The 22,694-nt window shown below is 38.5% G+C and overlaps 1 protein-coding gene across 17 annotated transcripts in view; it reads right to left on the bottom strand.

The window, feature by feature from the left end:
• Window positions 1-22,694, bottom strand: part of NBEAL1 (neurobeachin like 1) — a 94,822-nt gene that overhangs the window by 46,566 nt on the left and 25,562 nt on the right. For 15 of the 17 annotated variants that reach the window (XR_012674133.1, XR_012674132.1, XR_012674130.1 and 12 more), the window contains 12 exons: window positions 21,295-21,456; window positions 19,856-19,937; window positions 19,538-19,665; window positions 17,469-17,551; window positions 15,071-15,156; window positions 13,181-13,487; window positions 12,108-12,214; window positions 7,077-7,160; window positions 4,764-4,862; window positions 4,079-4,659; window positions 977-1,109; window positions 254-373 (listed from right to left, as the gene is read on the bottom strand). Coding sequence is in view for 13 of the 17 variants with exons in the window: in XM_075153399.1 (XP_075009500.1) it covers window positions 254-373; window positions 977-1,109; window positions 4,079-4,659; window positions 4,764-4,862; window positions 7,077-7,160; window positions 12,108-12,214; window positions 13,181-13,487; window positions 15,071-15,156; window positions 17,469-17,551; window positions 19,538-19,665; window positions 19,856-19,937; window positions 21,295-21,456 (1,972 nt within the window). In the remaining 4 variants the exon portion in view is untranslated. Of the gene's footprint in view, window positions 1-253; window positions 374-976; window positions 1,110-4,078; window positions 4,660-4,763; window positions 4,863-7,076; window positions 7,161-8,609; window positions 8,697-12,107; window positions 12,215-13,180; window positions 13,488-15,070; window positions 15,157-17,468; window positions 17,552-19,537; window positions 19,666-19,855; window positions 19,938-21,294; window positions 21,457-22,694 lie in introns of those variants that run through there. The other 2 variants (XM_075153410.1, XM_075153409.1) reach the window with 2 other exon arrangements.

Below are 22,694 nucleotides of genomic sequence, written 5' to 3'. Positions count from 1 at the left end.
GTAATTATGTTGGAGAAAACCTCACAATCTAATCAAGGTAATCTGGGTTTTGACTAAACAAGCACTAATTAATGGTTAGTTATACGCCAAATTGATACCCTGGACGCTGTCCAAAGTTGATCAAAAGCTTATTAGCAAAAGGCTAAGCTATCTTAAACTCTTACACAATTTCCAAATTAAAAAAGCCAACTAGGTTCTCAGTGTTCTATGTGAGCTCATCAGGACAGGGGTATGACTCAGAAGGTAAGCTTACTTCATTCATGGCAGGGAATCGAAGTGGGGCAGAGACCTTCTGCTGTCCGTTGACGTAGATGTACACAAGGCTCTGACCAAAAGGCCTCTTTCCAGGCATGTGAACAATAGTTATGTTGTGCTGGTTAAGCAATATAAAATAATTAAGTCACTATTAAAAAGCAGTGAAATGACTGTATGGAAGTATTTAACTTCATCTCTACTAATCTGGTGAGGAAACCACTTAAGAAAATAAATCCAAAGCATCAATAAGAAGATAAGACCACTTATCAGCTGCTTCCATTTTAAAGTAGTTTACATGTAAAGAGGTTTTTGAAGGGAAAGAGATACAGCTCTTTCATGATAATGCACATCAGTCCTTAAGTATGGAAACAGAAAAGGGCAAGGCAGCAACACAGTAGCACATTTTATTCATTCACATAGCACCACAGCCACCAGTGCTTGTTATGTAATTTAATATTAAAAAAATCTGCATGTTTAAAAAGTCTCTAAACACAACGCTTATCAGTAACAAATGCCTAATAACATAGGCATAATTTAGCTCAATCAACCACTAATCTACACGGAAATTGCTTGCATTATTTGAGATTAGATCTGTTCTTATGCAATGAATTATTTAAACATGATAAAATAGACTATTTGTAAAACAACTAAAAAAATGAACTTTGATTTCTGAGCTAAGAGTACTATCCTAAACAAAGTGTTTTCCAGTATCAAATCTTACCCAGAGAGAGTCAAAAAAACAATGGTCAGGCAGCATCACTGTTGCATATTCCCTCTTCGTGCAAACTGCGACCACCAATACCCCAGAGTATGTAATAAATGCTTCAAAACCCATACCACTTCCTGTAAAAAAGCTACAGAGAAAAGACAAAACACACAATCAAGGACTTACTTCATCAAAACTATTGGAAATCACCTAACAATACATTCATTAAGGAGAGAACCAACTAAAGCCATTTGTCGCTGGTCCAATATTTACTATTTGACTAGCTATTACTCTTGTTCCAAAAAAAACAAGATCAAGAACTTCCTCAAGGAAGGGACCCCAAGGCACAGGACACGCAGGCCAAAAGGTGATCCAGAAAGAATCATAGAATCATTTAGGTTTGAAAGGACCTTTAAAGATCATCGAGTCCAACCATTAATCTAACACTACCAAGACGACCACTAAACCACGTCCCTAAGCACCATGTCTTTTAAATACCTCCAGGTATGGTGGGATGATGACTCAACCACTTCCCTGGGCAGCCTGGTCCAAGGCTTGACAATCCTTTCGGTGAAGAAATTTTTCCTCATATCCAATCTAAACCTCCCTTGGCGCAACTTGAGGCCATTTCCTCTCGTCCTATCGCTTGTTACTTGGGAGAAGAGACCAACACCCACCTTGCTACAACCTCCTTCCAGGTAGTTGCAAAGAGCAATAAGGTCTCCCCTCAGCCTCCTCTTCTCCAGGCTAAACAGTCCCAGTTCCCTCAGCTGCTCCTCATAAGACTTGTGTTCTAGACCCTTCACCAACTTTGCTGCCCTTCTTTGGACACGCTCCAGCACCTCCATGTCCTTCTTGTAGTGAGGGGCCCAAAACTGAACACAATATTCGAGGTGCGGCCTCACCAGTGCCGAGTACAGGGGCACGATCACCTCCCTACTCCTGCTGGCCACACTATTTCTGATACAAGCCAGGATGCCGTTGGCCTTCTTGGCCACCTGGGCACACTGCCAGCTCATATTCAGCCGGCTGTCGACCAGCACCTCCAGGTCCTTTTCCTCTGGGCAGCTTTCCAGCCACTCTTCCCCAAGCCTGTAGCGTTGCCTGGGGTTGTTGTGGCCGAAGTGCAGGACCCGGCACTTGGCCTTGTTGAACCTCATACAGTTGGCCTCGGCCCATCGATCCAGCCTGTCCAGGTCCCTCTGTAGAACCTTCCTACCCAAGCTCTCAAAGCAACTTGTAGCCATCCATCTTTCACATGAAAGCATAACCTCGGTCCCAACGGGTAATGCTTCACACAGCTTAAGCTGGTTCTGCTACAAAGTCCTGCCCACTGTAGGGTCTGGAAGCTACAATAAAGAAGATAAAGATAAAGAAGAGACTGACCTGCAACCTGTGCTGTTTTCTATCAATTAAATTGTGTCCATCAGCCCCGGGTAAAGCTGCCAATTTTGCATGCAGATTCGTGACATTACTATTACAGTAGATATGTTTTATCCATTTCCCTTGTTTCATCTCATAGCATTGTATACAGATATTTAATTTATTTTAAAGACCAAAACAGCACATGGAATAACTCTTCTTGAAAATGCAGAAAGTTCGATCTTTAATTTTATAGACAAATCTGCATTAAAACTGTTTGATGACACAGTGTCATCTGTGATTTTTTTTATCTGTGATTATCTATCAGCAAGAACCTCACCTGAGTGCAAAATGTAAATGCAGTCATTGTTATATATCTTATTTCACTCATATAATGAAGAAAATCAGCTGTAAGCAGCTATCTATAAATAAGCCTTGCAAGCACAGGTTTGCCTTGAGAAACCTTTCATTTTTTAAGCACTTGAATACAAAAAATTATAAATAAATTGTGAACTGCTATCAAAACCTGCTACATACCCTTAGGCACCATTATTCCAAGTGGATGCATTAACTATTGTACTATCAAATATCTGCATCTATCAATATAAAACACAAATACACACAGAGAGAGCATGAATATAGACAATCTCAATAGATGCAAGCTGTCTTACAATTAAACACTGTAAAACATAGTAGCTAGATCAATTTTTAATTATTTTAATTCAGTTGTCTGCTCAATGTTTCAAGCTGAAACTGGAATTTTAAACATTTCCTCTTTTTTGTATTAATTTCAATACACTACTGTTTTAGCTTCCCAAAACGAGACAATGTCTTAAAAATTGTAGGTAAATTGGTAGAAAACCAGTCAGTTATTGGTATAATAGCATCACATTGAAATCCAATTGCAGCTTTTTTACTTTGTAGTGCAATTCCACCCAAGTTTTCCAGAACTACAGTCTACTGATCTTTAGTGGGGCACACTGACAAACACTGGAAACAGTGTTGTAGCAGTTCATCAGGTAGCACCCTTCATCAGGGCTGTGCTATACAAATACACAGGGCAGCCACAGAAATCCACCTGCTGCCACGGTTACTAATAAACAGAAGTTAACACTCTAAGACACAAGGGTATGGAAAATACTAATTCTGTTACGACTAGAATTACATTCTTCAACATTTCCCCTGAAACTGCACTGCAATAAAATGGACTGAAGGGAGCGAGAGATTCTTCAACTAGTATTCCCCCATTCTGCATTTTGTTTGCTGCTGAATGTTAGTACCCAGAAAGTTAAATTATACCAAGAACCATCCATGTCAATGTCTAATATTTAAGCAAATGAAGGTGTCCTTTTCTTTATGCTCTCATATAGAAAACAGATTTCATTACCTTTTCAGAAAACAGTGGGAAGGCTGTTCTGTTTCAGGGTGGGGGTTTTGGTTTGGGGTTTTTTTTTGTTTTGGTTTGGGTTTTTTTCGGTGTTGTTTTGTTTGTTTAAGCTGTGCACCTTAACACAATTTGGAGTTATGGATATTGAAACTGTAGACAAGAAAGCATTATAACTGAGAAACTAAATGCTTATTTCTGCAGCACAGCCTGGCTCTCGTGACAGATGAAACTGCCCCCTTTCATAAACTAATCACTATATATTGCATTCTATGAAGATAAGCAGAAGTACCACATGTCATAGGGTACCATATGCTGCAGGGAACAGATGACCTAGATTTGTGCTGTTGAAGTAGTTATAGTAACTATACCTATAGAGTTGCTTCCTCTTTCCACTTTTGCTAGTCGTGCTAGGGTCCACCCGGTCCTGGTCAAGGCAGAGCCAAGCGTTGAAAGAAAATGCAGAGCCTGGCCACTTATGAATTGATGGAACAGCAATTCCGGCCATGCTGTGGTACAAGTTGAAATACTGCAAGGCACTTGCCATGCCCTGCTTCCGGGCCATTGCTAGAATGGCTCGCATCACTGGAACAACATAAGGGTGAGCTCGTTTTGGTTCCTCAGTCCTCAGGAGCCGTATTAGTTGAAGCAGTTCTTCTGAGCCCATTGACTGGCTCCCCAAAGAGCCCAGAAGGGCTATCAGGTTCTCTGCACAAGTACGATGGAGCGCAGAGTGGGAATTTAGTGTCTCAATGATACGGATGACCATGTTCGCATTGACACACGTGGCACGACTCTGTCTGTTAATACAGCAGATTCGCCTCAAACAATTTGAGATGAAAATCTGCAGGTCATGTGATTCTAGTTCTGGAAGCCACTGGATAAGCAGCAATAAGGGCTGGACATTACTAATGCCTAGTATCCCAACAGCCATGTGGTCACCTTCAACAGCCTGAAAAACAGCAGAGAACTCAGACGTGAAATACAATAAATTAGGGCTAGAAGTACTGTTGAAAAGATGTAAGCATTTTAGCATTCAAAGCAAGCACATCTCACCATATTCATGAGTTCTTCCAGCAATTCCCGTGAGGGTTGACCCAGTGATTTTAGTACCTCATATATGTGTGCATAACCAATCCTCTCCTTGAAGACCTCCTGAGGATAAAAATCCCAGTCTCACTAACAAATAAAATGGACAAAAATTGCCAGTCTACTGCAGCAGATTCTAATTTAACACAATATTAGACACAAAATAGTTAGAATGCAAGAATAATGTTTTACAGGCTAGAAATCTCTTTTTGATAATACGTCCATTGTGCTGTTTCTAGCATGCTGCAGATGAGAAGGATCTCACTGCAGCATGCAGATAAACAAATAAAAGATCAAAGTTATATTTTAATAATTACCTATACAAGAATATAATTGCTTTGGTATAATCAAAATGTTAATTCTATCACAAAATACTAATAGCTTCATTTTTTAATACAAACTAAAGCATGAAATGAAGTGGTTACACTGAGAATTAGAAGTACTTGGATACTGATTTTTGAGTGAAAGATTTTCCTAGACCAGCTTGATTAAAAACCACCCATTCTAAACACTTCAAAAATTAGAAAAGCGTTCCAAGGAAGTTTTTCTGAAAACTAATTGATTTTACATGAAGAAAAAAAAAAATCAAGCAGCAAAATCCAAACTGTAGCATCCATTTATGGTTTAGTTAGTAAACAACCAACACATCTGTGCTAGTATGGAGCTATGTTTCGGATTTGTGCTGACCAGAGGGATATTCCATACCATATAATGTCATGCTCAGCATATAAAGTTGGGGGAAGGAGGAGGAAGGGGGGGATGTTCGGAGTGATGGCGTTTGTCTTCCCAAGTAACCGTTACGCGTGATGGAGCCCTGCTTTCCTGGAGATGGCTGAACACCCGCCTGCCCGTGGGAAGTAGTGAATGAATTCCTTGTTTTACTTGTGTGCGTGGCTTTTGCTTTACCTAGTAAATTGTCTTTATGTCAACCCACGAGTTTTCTCACTTTTACCCTTCCGATTCTCTCCCCCATCCCACCGGGGGGAGTGAGCGAGCGGCTGGGTGGTGCTTAGTTGGCAGCTGTGATTAAACCATGACAGTTCTTTTTGGTGCCCAACTTGGGGCTCAAACCCACAACTCTGAGATTAAGAGTCTCATGCTCTACCGACTCAGCACCTCCCCCTCAACCTCTTGTGTGCTCCCAGCCAACTCACTGGTGGGGTGGGGTGAGGAGCAGAAAAGGCCTTGACTCTGGGTCAGCACTGCTCAGCAGGAACGAAAACATCCCTCTGTTATCAACACTGTTTTCAGCACAAATCCGAAACATAGCCCCATACTAGCTGCTATGAAGAAAATTAACTCTATCCCAGCCAAAACCAGCACAACATCATATGGAATGGATACTCTTCTCCCAGCTGTATCCTGCATTGGAATTAAGAATTTTTTTTTTTTTTTAAAGGATGAATCTGTCAGCAGAAATTACATGATTGCTTAAGTAAATACGGAAAGAAAAAAATACATGTGTTGCAGTGGAAGTACAATTGAAAACTTTACTGACCCTTTGTGAATCACAGCCAGTCCCCACCTCCAACATACAACTCTTCCCAGGCTTTCCAGAGTCAATGGAGAAATAAGCACTCTGAGTAATGCTCTGGAGGAGCATAACTGACCCTGTCGTTTCTCACTCAGACTGTACAGCAAGTAGCAAACAAATCATATGACTCCCATTCTTCCTTTAGCCTCCACTGTGCAACCACATCCTTTCCCCTGTGGCAAGACTAGGGAATCATTCAACCACAGGGTGAATCTAATGAACTCAGCAATCTAAGAATAAATACACTATTTTTCTGTGGGCTTAGCTTCCAGTCAGATTCACAAACTAACCACAACCTATCCATTTATCAAACCACAAGAATAACGACGAAGGAAGGGCAGGGGAATGGCAAGACCACCATTTGGACAGCAATACTGTCCTGGGTTAGTTTAAAACCATGATAAAACTACAACACAAACTCCTGCCTGAAAATTCCTGCAAATACCCATTAATTCTACCCCACATATTCATGGGACAAGTAACAATGTACTTCCTTTACAAAGGTTCCAACTGCCATTAACATTCTGATCTTCCAGTTTTGATAGAAAGATGGCTCAGTGTTCAGCCATTAGACACATATAAAGGGATAAGGGATGCTAGTCAGCTATTCCTATCTGGCAGGAATGTGTGACCACAATCTGCTCATCTTCATTAGCAAGATTCGTGAAGATATTGTGATAAAAACACTAACTGGAAACAACATCAAAAAGCCTACTGCAAACAGACCTCTGCATATATGCTGTTACCTTAGCAGCCGGAGACTTGTGCATTACTGCTGTGAGGGCTTGAATGGTTGATACTGCCAAGCAGTCTAGGTGTCCCTGAAACACCTGAAAGTAGCAGGTACAGAAGTTATATACAAATGCGCAAAGATAGTTCAGCTCCAAAACCTATACCATGCCCTCCTGCCAGGAGGGAAACCAAGAGTTTGCTAACATGCTTCAAAAATCATCTCCCCACCAGTCAAGATTTCATAACCCCACGGCCTACAAGGAATTACACAACAGTAGACAACTAACCACATACTTCAAGAGGAGAGAAGCATTCACAACACACATTGCACTTCAAATATTCTGATGGACAAACAGGTTTTCCTCATGCGGCTAATGGACAACCTCAAGAGGGAGGGAGGAAAACAAATTAGGAAACCTCTTGCAGTATGTGTGTGTGTGCTGCTGGACAATCAGGCACCTGCAGTTCATATAAAGTGTTTTCTTTTCCACACAAGTCCCTACACGCCAATGCAAGACACACACACAATTTATAAGACATAAAGTCACACCAGCATAGTAAGGTGGCTGCCTCACCCATAGCCTCGTCGCATTGATCAACATTCTCTTTTTCGAATTTAAGTCATCTTTTGAGATTTTTTTCCTATAATTCTTGTTTATATTGATATTTCTGTGGTGGTTTTAAGGACAAAAATGTTGGAGCACTATTTCGCATCCATCAGTAAACCTAATTAGTAAAACTGTGCAAACAAACATACTCTGTTTCGTCATCTCTGAAATATTATATGCATATGAGACAACTTTTGGAAATAAAATGTCAAGAATCAGAAGACGGTGTTAGATGTGAAGAAACATTTATATGCGGTTAGAGTGTCACACTGAGTTTCTAAAAAAGCCAAACCTATTAGTTAGAATCACAATTTGTAGGTTACCATACCTTGTATTTAGCATTTCTTTATGTTTTTAATCAGAATAAATCATCTACTATAAAATTAATAAAACAACAATTTGCATTTGAAACTTTCCACAGTATTTTGGGAAAATTAAAGCAACAGGCTATTCCTACCTCCCTGATTCAGCCTGTCCATTGTTTTGTGAACATCTGTTCTTGATGACAAGCAAAGAATCAGGACATCAAATACAACCATTGAGATTCACAAACAAGGCCCCAGAATCCAAAACACCACAGTGCTGAGACAAAGAAGCAAAAAAGAGGAAAGGGAGGGGAAAAAAAATCACCACCAGGTTGATAGAATTTATTTAGATTCCATTCATGTACTTCACCTTTTCCTTAAAAGAAACATAACTGAGGCTCAATCTATTGCAAATATCTGCAATTTGAAGCAGATGAATAAAACTGAGGTTGAATTCAATCTGTTATTCAGAAAAATTATTTTCCAGAGACAGGAAATACTGATGTGTGCAGCAACACAAGTTCATCTTGCTGCAGAAGGCTTAAAGAGGATGGTTAAGGTGAAGCACAGGAATCAATTTTCCTGTGATTGTGTCTTGACTTCAACTGAAGCAAAATACAGGTTAGGTAGGTACCTGGTCCTCATTCATTTCTGTCAGTAATTTGTTGGCAAGGTCTTTCTCACTCTTGTCTGCCACTTTATTGTTAGCATTTAAAAACAGCTGTTAGAAACAGAGACAAGAATAATGGAAATAATTGCATTAAACAGTTACCTGCAGCCAAACCTGTGGAGGCTGCCTTGGATTTGTATTTCACATACAAAAAAAGGAAAAAAAAAAAAAAAAGAAGAGTTCTCACACTGGTGAGACACAGTCCTCCATTAATAGTAGTCTTCTGTTAATTCTTACAATACTGAAGATTACATTGTATTTTTGCTAAATTGTAATTGCTTCCCCCCCCCGCCGAATTAAATGAAAATATGTAATCGCCGAGACAAGGAAACAGATCTATCTGGAATTTATACTGTTCACTAGCTTAGCAACTGTGATTTCATTTACAATATGCAACATGACAGAAGGTTCTCAAAAATTTATTTGTAAGAAATAAAGACAACAGTGGGGCATTAGTAAAGAAATGGATACAGATGTTTCACCATTTTCCACTTATGTTTCATCCTAGCTGAAGGCTGAAGATACCTAGACAGAATATCCTAATCTTCAAACAGCAACAGCAGCAGAATTTCTGGGGCACATAGTCTTTAGGACAGGGAAGGAGGGCAAAATATCTCTGCCACCATCCTAAGAATTAGACAGGTTGTAAATAGCTTTAAATCAAACATATACCTATACTGCATCTTCAGCTAAGAAACTGCTCTATGTATAGTAGCTATATTCCTAGTCAGTTCCTGAATTTGCAAGTTTAAAGCTCACCCAAATATCTTCATAAACTTTGTGTGCAAAGTTTAGCTGTAACCTAATCAGGACTAAAATTTATCTTCTTCTGTTTTTAGATTCTATTGAGGTGTTAAAAAAAAAGCCCTAGTCAAAATGTTTTAAAAGTCCCTTCAAAAAAAAAAAGAACACCACTTTCCTTTAGTGGGAAAAACTTAAGCATTTGTCATTATTTTCCTTATACATTTTGTTCCATTATCTGCTAGGTAGTGTCTCTGAAGAGGAACAACCTGAGAAATCAAATTCTATAAATTAGGGCAAACAGAAGGACAACACTCAAGATATTACTTTGACTTACATAGGTGTGAAAGCACATAGTTAGAAACACAAGTCATTTTGAAAGGTACATCATGGTCAAGAGCACTTAACACTGCACAATAACTATAATATGCCTTATTATAGGATTATAACATTAACAAGTGGAAATAAGAACATTAAACAGAAGCAAATGCAGACATGCAAAAAAAAACCATCAAATTTTTCATATGGGTCACTTCAATTCTGATAATACATGTAAAATGGAAAAAGATTTTTATCACAATGTCGATATGGTTTTAACTGTTCTATTTAAAAGCTGTTCAGAAAATAGTAATTTTTTTTAATCAGGCATACTGCTAGAGGTCATTGTGCTTTGCTCAAAGTCTGACTTCTAAGAGAGTTTAATAGATGAGAAAAGATTCAGGACTGACAACGCAGCTTGTTAAATGACTCTCAGTATAGAATAAGCACCTCCTGATACCTCTAAAGTACAGTCCCTCTTTCCGGATGTCACAGGCAAAAAGCAACATTCAGATCATCAAAACTTAACCGAGCAGTTCTGAAAAGCTTTTGTGCAGATCTCTAACCCTAGACCATAGTTAAGGGAAGACAGTTTGCCCATAAGTCTTAAAACCAACAAATATAAAAAAAAGATTTAAATTTTAGGAGATTGTTGAACTGCAAATGACTAGAAAGCATGACTAGAAGTATGGCCTTGAATACCCTAAGTTCTTTGGGATATCTATAGCAGAAATAGTGGTATGGATTTTTCTTCATCCCTCCTTTCCATGGAAATTTTTTGCACTTCAGATTTGCTGAACATCCAATAACTTCCTGAGTTTCAGAAATGTATGGACTCTCCCGCTTTACACAGCTTGCTGGTGAATCCAGTAGCAAAATTTTCATAGGTAAAGAAAAAAGATCTAGAAGTAGGGTCTCCACCCCCAGCTAATAAGGAGAAATCCTAATTCAACAGCTAAATTCATCTTTGCTATTTGGCTTTGAAAAAGAACGGAGATACAGTATATTGGAAAATACAAATATATAACGCTTTCCCAGCCTCCACCCTCTCCCCACCTCTCATCCTCGGGGGTATTTTGACTGCCAAAGCTTAAAAAAACCCCACTATGTAGCAAACTGGCAGCATTGATATCCAATCAATCACAGTAATATGTGAGACCGTATCACAGGAAAAAACCCTCAAAAGAACATATCTTATGACATACATACAAGCAGAATAAAAATAAAAGGAGCAAGCTGCAAAAATAGAGTAGCTGTTCCTGCTTTCTTAAATTCCACCACTTGTTTATATGAGAGCAGGAACATAGCTAGATTCTCCATGAACAGGTAAACATCACACTGCTTGATGATTTAAGTAAAAAAGAAATTTCTTATAGAGTACAAGGTCAGTACAAATATAGGCACAGATTCCCAAAAGAGGAGGAGAATGGAAAGGCCAAACAAGGTATTTTCAGGAGGAGATAAAAAACTACAAACATTATTCAAAACACTTCAAGTGGCATTCTGCCACTGATTATAACTGCAGTTAAGACATAATCCAAACACAATTTTTTTTTAATATATCACTGCACTGAAATATGTTCTAATCCAAAATCTAAATGGATTTGAATCAAATTGCATACTGTAGCTAGCATCGAATTAGCTACACCACCAACATATCACAAAAAGAGAAATAAAATATTCTACAGAGTTACATCATATCTATGTTCTTTTGCACAGGGAAAAATGAAATCTACAAAGCAATCAGTGGAAGACACTAGCTTGCAAATTATGACCATCTGGGATTGAGATGAAAACACATCTATGTAAACACTAAATCCTATGTAGACAGAGAAGAACAATCGAAGAACATTTGAAACAGCTTGAGCTCATGTTTTATGTCAGCTACACAAGACTCAAATATTTTGAAACACTTACAAAGGCACACCAGCAAGGTTTTTTTAAATGGAAAAATATGCCTCTGAAATTAGAATTCAGACCTCCATCTGGCAGCAGTTGTAAGTGACTTCTCAGCAATCCAGTGACAGAATATTAACAAAAAACCCAAAACCACCACAAAAAGGGGGCGGGGCAGTTGATTCCAGTAACAACCTTAACAGATTTTAGAGACTGAGTGGGGTCTATAAAGGTATTTTGCTCAGGACTCAAAACAGGCATTCATTGCTTTAACCACAAGACAGACAAGAAACACCGCTATTCATTAGGAATAAAAGAAGATTTTAGAGCAACTTGGATCTTTCAGATCTTTCAAGGCATTAGGGGCTCTAACTGATCCAAAGTTTTACTTCCAGTGTGTAGTATAAAATTGCATCTAATTCAGAAGAAAGATATAAAGGTAATTAATATACCTGCAATATTACAAGACAGGTTTTGTTAAAATATGTTGATAAGGGAAAAATTTACCTTGCAGTTCTGCAACAGTCGAATGAGATGCTCAAAGCAGTTACTGTTAAGGAAAATTGCCTGCAGAACAGGCCTATCTGTGCAGTCTAACATGGCCGTGATGGTATCTATAAAATTAAAACAGAACTGGCATCAAAGACAAAACACTTCCCAAATCCATCAAGCACTTCTTCTGCACATTACATAATAAACATGGGGAAAAAATTATACAACAAACTATATGCTGTGAATTCTTTGATCAAGAATGATGTGTGTTTTAAGCACAGAGCACCAGGCCCAAAGCTAAACATTTTGATGCTGTAAAAATTATCATGTAATCTACTATATCTGGAAAAAAATTCAGCTACCAAGTATCTTTGATTGCTTTGGGGCTCTGTCTAAAGTCACTGCCACTTGTGAGTACATAAGCAGCATGCCTTTTATTTAAAGCACACAAACATTTGCTTCCTCATCAAGCAATTACTCTGCATTCTACAGCAGCCCTATAGTGTAAGCATTCTTCATCACCTCAGTACTATTCCTCAGTTTTCTTGGAAGTTTGGGAAAAGAAGTACCTTTATTTGTATTTCCCATTCTGAACATCAAAGTGGAAAAAACTCCAAATCCTGAATTCTTATCCAATGACTTAAACCCAACTGTTTCAGACATCACCTTTGGCCAATGTTTACAATAACGGCATCTGACATGCCAACTATCACAAAACAGCCACCACATGGGTATTTTATTACAGACTCATCTTATTCTGCAATTATTAAGGTGCTGATGAGTGTCAGCTGTAGCCTAGCAAAAGATTGTTTTTTTTCTAATGGAGACTGGCAGTCTGTGAACCTTTACACTGGTTAAATGGTAGCAATCCAATATGGTTTCTTCTGTTTTTTTTTGTAGTGAGTGATTAAATAAGAATACATCTAAAGTAATGCCAATGAAGAAATGTTTGAAATTTTTCAATTGCTTAGCCAAGTGAACGTTTTTTTGTAGAACATTCAGTTATGTTACTATCATGGTTCAACCATTACTTGCTTCGGAGTTATTATCAAGAGATATTTAAAGGAACTGCACAATCGGGTACTCACTCAGCATTTGGATCTGTAGTGCTATGAACCTGCTCTCCCACTGCCTGCATCGCCTTGGATTAGGTAAAGCTGAATGGTCTGAATTAAGCAACTTGAAATAGTTCTCCAATATTGTACTTGTCTCCACTTGCCGTTGGTCAGAACTGCTGGTTAGAAGGATATGGACAACTTCTGTCAGGCACTTCAGAGTCAGCTCTGCCTTCCTGCTCACTTCCTCAGGGTTCCTGTCATCCCAGTTGTCACAGTCTGCTAAAACACGCATCAAGACTTCCATGGTGGCAGGAGATACTGCTTGAAGAGCATTCCTCTGAAACCCATGGGGGGAAAAAAGCGATTAAGGAAAAAATAATAATAAATAAATAAAACCTCTTCAAACCAGCAGTTTCTATCCGAGTTATCTGAATCCTGCAACATGCATTTTTATGTCTGTTAATGCCCTGTAATTGTTAAATAAATATCAAACATTCTACTTGGATCATATTGATGGCTAGAGATGAAATGCATCCCATCTTGTTCACTTAACTAGGCTTTCTTTTTCAAAGAGAATGCTTATAGGGAAAAGGAAGTATAATTTAAATACATGTTATAAAATTCTTATAAGGTAGCCTTAATAAACTGCTATTTCTAGGTAAACCTTCACTTGAATTTTCATTCTAAATCATGAGATTCATGATACTTTAAAATTTTTGAAAAGAACATAATAATTAGCAAGCATTTGTCTGGGCCCTGAGTGCATTTCCCTCACCTCTCTTCCTGGGGGTCTGACTGCATAGGCTCAGGGCCATCTTAAATCTGGGGCAGGAGCCCAGCCTTGTAGAGAGCTTTGAGAAGCCTCGCCAGGGACTCCCTGCCTTCTCTAGGGAGCTGCATTCAAGCTGCGGCTCTCAACCTTTTACCTGCCTGAGCTTTACCACCAACCTTTTACACTGCAGCCATGCCCATGCCTGGCCATGTACTGTCTTGAACCAGACCCACAGACTGGACTACCCGGCTTCATCTCAGACCTGCCTCATCACTATGGATGGGCCTGGCAACCACTGGACTCTTCACTGAACCTAGTTGCCATCACTAGACCAAATCCCCACCCTGATGCGCTGACCAGACTTCCTGGCTTGATCTCAGGCTTCATGACTACAGACTTGTCTAGTCTTGGTTAGTCTACCAGACCTGCTGGTTACTACCACCAGACCTGCTCTGATCACCTTATTCAGGTATAGTGAGACTGCACCTTTTGCCAGTGAGGTCAAGTGCCTCTGTCTGGTCATCATGCCCAGTCTCAGCTTGCCTTCCCTGGTGGAGCAGTGCCGGGCTTTGCTGCTCCCTGACAACATTTAAAAACGCTCTCTTCTGGATCATCAGAAGTAACATTTGCAGTGACCAGACCAAGTAGCACATTACAGAAGCCAGCCAAGAGACTGGATGTTGGCTTTGCTGATGATGAACATCCTCTTTTCTTCACATTCTTTCAAAGATTTTAAACAGCTTCCAAGCTATAGAAGCCCTGTGCCTCTTACTGTAACAGCTTACTTCCAACATTGGGAAGTAAGTTAGATGAATTTCATGTGTTGATACAACACTAACATCTTTGCAGGTGGAAATTCCTAATCTAGTTACCCACATTTTTTCTTTATGATACGAAAATATTACAGTTCATATGAATGTGTAGTTATTGTAGATAGCAAATTTCTACTGTTATTTGAAAGCAGGACCTAGCTTTTAGCATTTAGATACTATTGCACAGAATGACCCCAAACTTCGGAAGACAAACAAACAATTCATAGTCAGTAATAAATACTTCTCATTTATGGGTTATGGGGTATTTATAAGCCTTAAACAATGAACAGGCATTTGGAGGCGTCAGTAGCTAAAAAGAGTTTAGAACATCCTTACCTGACCACCAGCCACAATAGCTCCAAAGAGATGTAGCAGGCAACATTTTAGGCTTTCCTTGAGATGTTCACTTTCTTGAAAGCATTCTGATTGGAGTAAATAAAAAGGAGAAGGATTCCTTATTCTGGCCATATCAATTATACAAAGATTTTCCTCTCAAAAAAACCCACCAACAAACGAAATAGTAAAAAAAAAAAAGCTCCTCTACTCCCTGTCATCATGCAAATTTTAAAAAATTTTCAACTATATAATATCCACTGTCTTTGATATAAATCAGACACAAAGACATCAATTCCAGAATTATCAAAGTAACACGACAAGACCATATTTATCAGGAATTCACAGGGCCAGACCTTCAGCTTTGCATAAAACTTTTCATGCAGTCTGACAGAACTGTAGTCATACAACAACTGTTGATCTGATCCATAATGTAAAATGAGCCCATTTTGTCCATACTAATGAGAAATAGAAGGACATGTTAACACACAAGCAGTGAGCAAGCATGATGAAGGTTAGAGCAATTTTGGCACAGAAACTCTAATGACATATGCAGTGCATGTAGCTCAGAAAAACAGTTCCTGAGCTTGCTCCATTTAAACCAAACTTCCTAGGAAAGCCTGTGCAGGTGTGTAACCTTTCTAGCAGTAGTCTCTTTAAAGACAATTATCCTGCATCTCTTCTCATGCTATATCTGATATAAATTAGTTATAAACAGCCTCAGGAACTCTTCTTAGCAATAGATACAACCTGGATATTGTTGCTATAGTGATAACACTAGACTCAAAGCAGCTGCAACAAACTACAAAGGATTATTTTATTTGGAATTAACCATCGTAAACTTCCAATAACTTTATCAGATAGAACTGATAATGACTTGGGTTTGTAAAAACTGAGATTTTAAACAAACAATAGAAACTGAAAATGCAAGAATTTTATATTCATTAAAATAATAATAAAACCTTTAAGACAATTACCAATTATTGGCAAGTAAGATTTCTGACTATACTGAATGTATAAGCCTTTTTTAAAAGAAAATTGCACAGCTATTTTTTAAATCTGGTCTTCAAAGGAAACAAAGCTTAGATGATCACACCGTTAGTCTGCTAGTCTCACCATTCCCTTGACTTATAGCCTCTGAATCTTTTGGGGAACCTCAGACAAATTCAAGAGCGCAGTACCTAGCAGATTGTGAATAAATCATTAGGCTGGGTAGACCAAAAAAGCCTCAAATTAGTGCTGCCATGGCAGAATGTCTAAAGCACATGCTCAGCAATTTCTTGTTCTGTCTTTCCCGCCAGCTGGCCAACCAGCAGATGAGTATCTGCCAGTTAATTAGTACACCTGTAGCTCAGTCACAGTATAAGTATTTAAGGGATTTAGGAGGAACCAGAGTGCAATGCATTGAATGGGGAGGAGAGAACGTGCAGATGACATTCCTTAGTAGCAGCCTTCAGAGTGGGTTTCCAATGGTCTGGCACAAAGATAATGGCATTTTACTGGCATCAGCTTTTTGGTCTTTTTGGCAGCTAGCCTATTTTACGTACACAGGGAGGGAATCTCAGGGAACAGGAGGATTAGGTAACTCAAACCTAGAGAAACCAAATTCATAAATGCTACCACTCTAGGAATAAAATCTTCCTTTTTTGTCCTCAGTTAAGGCTGAGTTAACAGATAGCTGCAAAAACGGCTGATTTCACTCATACCCCCATCCCTCCAGCATATTCCTGCTGCTTCAATTCTGTTGGCACTAGCACTTTGGTGTTCTAAAGTGACAAATTAGCTGGGCATCCCACCTTCCTAAGATTTAAGTACAGAACATGGCCACATAAGTCCTCCTTTTTCACACAGGCAATCTGTAATAGTAAGAACACATTAATTCCAAAGTAGCCATCATGATATTTAATGACTTAACCAGAGACAAAACAGAGCAGTTTCCCAAACTGCAGTCCAAGGAGCATTTGCTAGTCGGATAGCACAGAGTTTCCTTCTTTCTAGCTGTTAAATTGTATTAAGAGACAAAAATGCATGAACACTTTCCTAAGATTATTTTTCCATGCGAGTTATCATTACAGTTGCTACAGGGATCTTACGTGCAATCACTATATGTACCCTAATAAATGGGAAAGTTGGCAATTCACAGAACCAACCCTATTAAACCATGTTAGGCACTGAAAGAAAGTCTGAAAAAAACGAGGTTTTCAAAGATGAGTAAGAATGGCAAGATAGTGATGCTCAGAGCAAAAAACAAGCAAACAAAGCAACCCACTTCATTCAGCCTCAGAAAGCAAGTAAGGGGCTTTTACATTTATCAGGCATTCTCAGGGGAAAGGCACTTGGAATTACTAAGTTCACTCCTCCAAAGATGACTATTTTTAAACGTGCTGTTGACAATACTTACGGTAAAAGAAAGGGACAAACTCTACAGTGAGGGAAGCTGGTTTATACTTCTGTCTGCTCTTTTCAACTGGACTAAGGAAACGTCTGCAATTACATTAAAAAAGATACACCAAAGAAATTAGATATGATACCTTTGTTTATGACTTACTAATTTATGACTTCGTAATAGAAAACACTGCCAAAAATCAGGAGCTATCTTTTGCCTACAGGATCAAAAAAAAAAATAGTAAAGTAGTATTTCATCCAGAAAAAATTAATCACAGCTAATCCTGTATTTACTGTTCTGCTTCTAGAAATACCTTAACTGGTTTAGTTTAAAAAAAAAAAAGCCAGCAATCTGTTATTTAGTCCTTGCTTATTGTAACTAAGCCACCAGATAGACTGCCAAATTTCTTAACCACGCAATTTGAAATGGGCACAAAACATTATTATGGGGTTGGGGGCGGGGGGGGGGGGGGGGGCGCAGACCATCAAATTAAAGGGATACAGTTCTACTGATACACTTATAAACTTCTTTTCAAAGATGCAACATATCTATACTGTGATTTTCAACAACTTCTTTTGCCCTAATTCAACCACATCTGCCTACCCCATTCCTTCTGGCTTCCTTGTTCCACCAGTATAGAAAAATGGGCCAGTTTTTGAAAGGAGAAAGCAATCGAAGGACCTTTATGTTGGTCAGTTACAACCAAACACCTCTTAGTATATCCTCAAATTCAATTTTGTTTTAACTTTAAATCATATCCAGTTTCAGAAAGCATAACACTCTTCTGTGGTGTGATCATATCGATTCATTGCTAAATTCTGCACCTTCATGGGTTGTAAATTCATTGATTTTGAGTACTTATACTCTACCTAAGATACCATGAGATGTGCTGGCATTATCTACACTAAATCTGGAAACAGCTTAGCAATATGCTGGCAGGCCATATGTGAGAACTGGTGTCAATTCATGCTCTGTCCTAGAAAAGGGGAATTCTCATGTTGCACAAAAATACCAGAAGTTGTGATCCTTACATGCTCCTTAAAACTTTGTGCACAATGATTCAAGCTGCTATTGAAAATACTACCTTTTGTTTCCGTAACAGCCTGATGAAGCCTGGAGTCCACGCAGAATTATGGCATAATGCAGGTTTCGAGCTACAAAGAAACCCCAGCAGCCAAAGTACACAGCTCACATGATCCCCACTCTGTTTGCACAGAGACAGATGAGTGACTTGCTGCACAAATGCAGCATTCTACAGAATGTATGCTGTGAGAATGGACCTGAGGTTTTAAAAGACTAGGTAACATGAGATATCTCTCTATGCCTTTAGTTATTTGCATGCACAGGTCCAATATTTGATGCATGTCAAAATGGTCCTGACAGAAATAAAATTGAGGATCTAAAGGAAAAGCAGCTCTGAATGATAGCGGCAAAGAGCAAACAACAACTTCAGCCCTTGTACACACAGCAGAAAAACACATTAACTCTACAGGACTATGTACATTTAACATTAGTGTAATTAATTTGGGACTAATAAGGGAGAACTGTACATGAAAAAGATCTCTCAGAAATTTATAAGAGGTCTCTGAAGAGCCAGTTATAGCAGATGAACTGAATCACTAGCAGTTTCAAAGAAGAGGGCCTGTGCCTAGAATGACAGAAATTAAGCATCTCGGAAAGCCCACTTCCTGGCTTTCTACACTTCCCACCTTTCAAAAAGCCTCGCAACTCAGCTTTCCACTAAATGGAACAGGAGATATTAGTACTCTGACAACTTTGGTGGCAATGAAGTTCAGTTTCAAGCACGCCTGCTTCATGATGTTAATTCTGGTAGAAAAACTATTTCATTAATGCTATTCTTAAGAGTGTATCTTCAGGAAAAAAAACTAACACACAAGTATCAAGTGGTCAAGGCTATCAATTGTAACAGTTGTAAAATGCAACAGCAGAAGAATATACATGTAACTACTTTTTATTTTAGTTTGACATCAGGCCGCAGTAGTTCTGTCAGAAACTTCACATGTTGTTTATCTCAAGTTATCATAAACCATAGTATTTATAATCCTGTCCCAGTCCACACATACCCTGCAATTCGCTGCCTCCAGTTTCGATATGGATCATAGAGACTTTCACAAAAAGCCAATGCATGTCTCACAAATTCTTCTATGGGGGTCTGATCTGCCACTTCTTTTTCTTTTGTTTTGCTTTTTAACTGAGGAAAAAAAAGAAAGCTGTGGTCAGAAAATTTCTAGAAGTTGAAAATTAATCTTGGTCTCCTCCAAAACAGTTCTGAGCCCACAAACTGTTCCCCACACACACTATTATTGAAAAAGTAGATCACATAAGCAGGAACAGGAAGTATCGGATGGCAAAATAACAGATGAGAATTGTTAACCACATACCTGTTGAATGTACAATGTAGTCATGGTGATAACATGGTTAATGTATGAACACATCCCAATCTCCTCCACGTTAGCCAAATTTCTATGAAGACAACACAAAACCACAGAAATGCTCACAGTGTACCATCTGAGGCGAGTTCAAACAATGTTTGTTTTAGCATTCTGTCTATAACCATACAAAAGTATATCAGCATTTCAAAAATACTCTCCAAAAGACTGCATGTACTCAAATGTTTATTTCTGTCACAGTAACAGAGCTCACAAGTTTTTTTCTAACAGGAAGGAAAAGAAAGGCTCAAGTCACTCTGCTGTAGGCCAATTCTATCTGGAATTTGGGGTTTCAGAGGTTAAGCAGATTCCCAGGATGCTCTAAATAGGCTCAGAAATGGCATCTGATAACAAAGACAGTAATTTCCACTTCTCCCACATTACTAGCGCATACACTTCCTAAAACTTTAGCAAACATATTACCTACAAGCATTTATTCACTTTAAATTCTCCCAAGGAAAGCAAACATCTAATAAATTACTTTAGAATGTAAATAAATCAACACAACAAAGAAATAGCATGCACATGTTATTTCTCAGTCTTGAGGACAAGTCACAAAGATCAGATACTGAAGTGATGACATAAGGAGAACTTTTCAGCAATTAAATAAGACTGACAATAGTTTGTAATTCAGAAACACATTACCACCACCTACTCAGCTTATATTTAATATTCCAGGATACTTAAACATTGCCCTATAACCCTTTGTATTGTTTCAGGAGTCAGGAGAGCCAAAGGACTCAGAAAAAGCTGCTTCAAACACTCCTCAGAAAAGGAGATTCCTTATTATATTTTATGCCCTTCCTCTCTTAATGCAGTTTACAATAGAAGACTGAAGAAATAATGAGGAATAGATCCCTAACAACAGTTTATTCACCCGCTTCAACAGAATTACAAAATAAGGCATAAGTTTCAGAAGGAAGCCAGTTGCATTAATAGTGTAATAAGTCAGTTTCCTAAGCTGTTTATGGAATTATAAGCATGTTAAGAATGTGAAATAGTTCTTCCTGTACAATTCTTTCTTGAGTTATTTCATATCCAACACTTGTTAGAGTGTGCCTTTTCTTTTAAAAGTATTTCTTATACCAGGTACACCATATCTTGAATTCCCATAGATATATCTTATGTAATTACAAGGAATTTACTGTTTAACCCCCTTCTATTCCACTTCTCATGGCAAACATCATTGCTAAGATGATTGCATTACTCCCCTCTCTCTCTTTTAGTCCCTCTTCCTTTATTTTGAAGATTGTGAGAAGTGGCATTTCTGTGTTTCTACTGAAAAGTGTCAAGTCACATTGTATGTGTCTTTAGAATCTATATTTATAGGCTGCATCAAGATTTCTTAAGCAAAGCAATAGCCTTGCTGAGGTAACAATCAGAACAAATACCTGCAAAGGATGATAAAGAATTTCACAAGTAAAAGTGACAGAGCCTGCTGCTGCTCTTCTAGTCCATCTGACATTTTCTGGACACACTGTAGCAGCTGGAGCCTGAGGACCTGAAGAATGTTATCAGGAAGCAGTGATATTCCTGGAGGAATGTCATCCACCCTAAAGAGAAAAACCACACACAAAATTGTTAATCATGCAAATGACACGTTACCGATCAATTTCAATGTGCTCATGCAGTGTTCCAATAAACCAAGTAAGAAAGGTTACTGAACCGATGACTCACAAACGCTTTCTAATGAACTACAAGGAAATGCCTGGTGGCAATACGCCAGCTTGAGCTTTCTTATCCCCAGCAATGAACTGCATTGAAAAAAAAGTGTTAAAAATTTCATTAAGTGGATTCTTAAATGCTCCTTCATGCAACGATCTGCCTTAATTGCCACAGAGAAATTGCATGATCTTCAGCAGGTAAACAGGTGGCCTGGGAAATCCCTAAATAAGGAAAGGGATGGCCACAGTGGAATGAAACATGAAAACTAAACACAACGGGAACATTTTCAACTTTGTACTGAAAATTAAAAGTGTTCAAATAAACAAGATGCCAATTATTAAATAGTTATTGAAGCCCAGTTGGTATTCATCCACAGTGAACCTCCTATCTTTTTTCCATGAATTACAAAAAGCTATACAAAATAAGATTAAATACAAAAAGAAAGCTGTTCACAATAAGATTAAACAAATGAACACTTGAAAAATCAGGGTCTGAATGTGCAGGAGCGCTCAAAAATCCACTCAACCCTTGGCACACTTATTTTGCATGAAAAGCTGACCCATCCTTATTAGTTTCTGGATATCATTAACGCAGCAAATTTTTTTTTTCTAATTATTTTAGGAGACAGAAAAAGACTGTTGTGTTGGTGTTAAATGTAAGAACTCTACCAAGGCTAGACATGGCCCTGAAGAACATTAGGTACTCTTGCCTATTGTTTTTGCTAAACTAAAACATTTTTAGAAATACACCATTGAGAACCAAACGAAGACACGAAAAAAGAAAAAAAAAAATCACAAAACCAGTAGCTAAGCCAATGCTCCAGGAACAGCCATATAGAAACCCATTTCAGGAACAGTACAGAAATATACAGATGCGTTAGAACATTCTCTGGGATGAAGACTGTTTATCCACTGTTGCACATGCTAAAGAGAGTTTGCCTTTGGCACCAGCTGTTTACCCTGACACATACTCTATGAACTCTACGCAGGAAAAGGAAGGCACAAGCAAGAGCCTTACAGCTTACAAAAGCCTTCAACATGGCCAAAGTCAGGGGGAAAATTCCAACAAAAAAAACCTCAGCTAGATCAAAATCTCACTAATATGACACTTGCTTACATAGATCTAT

The sequence above is a fragment of the Calonectris borealis genome, chromosome 6 (genome assembly GCF_964195595.1).
Source record: "Calonectris borealis chromosome 6, bCalBor7.hap1.2, whole genome shotgun sequence".
NCBI lineage: Eukaryota > Metazoa > Chordata > Aves > Procellariiformes > Procellariidae > Calonectris > Calonectris borealis.
The sequence above is the reverse complement of the archived record's forward strand: the minus strand, read 5'-3'. Positions and strand labels throughout refer to the sequence as shown.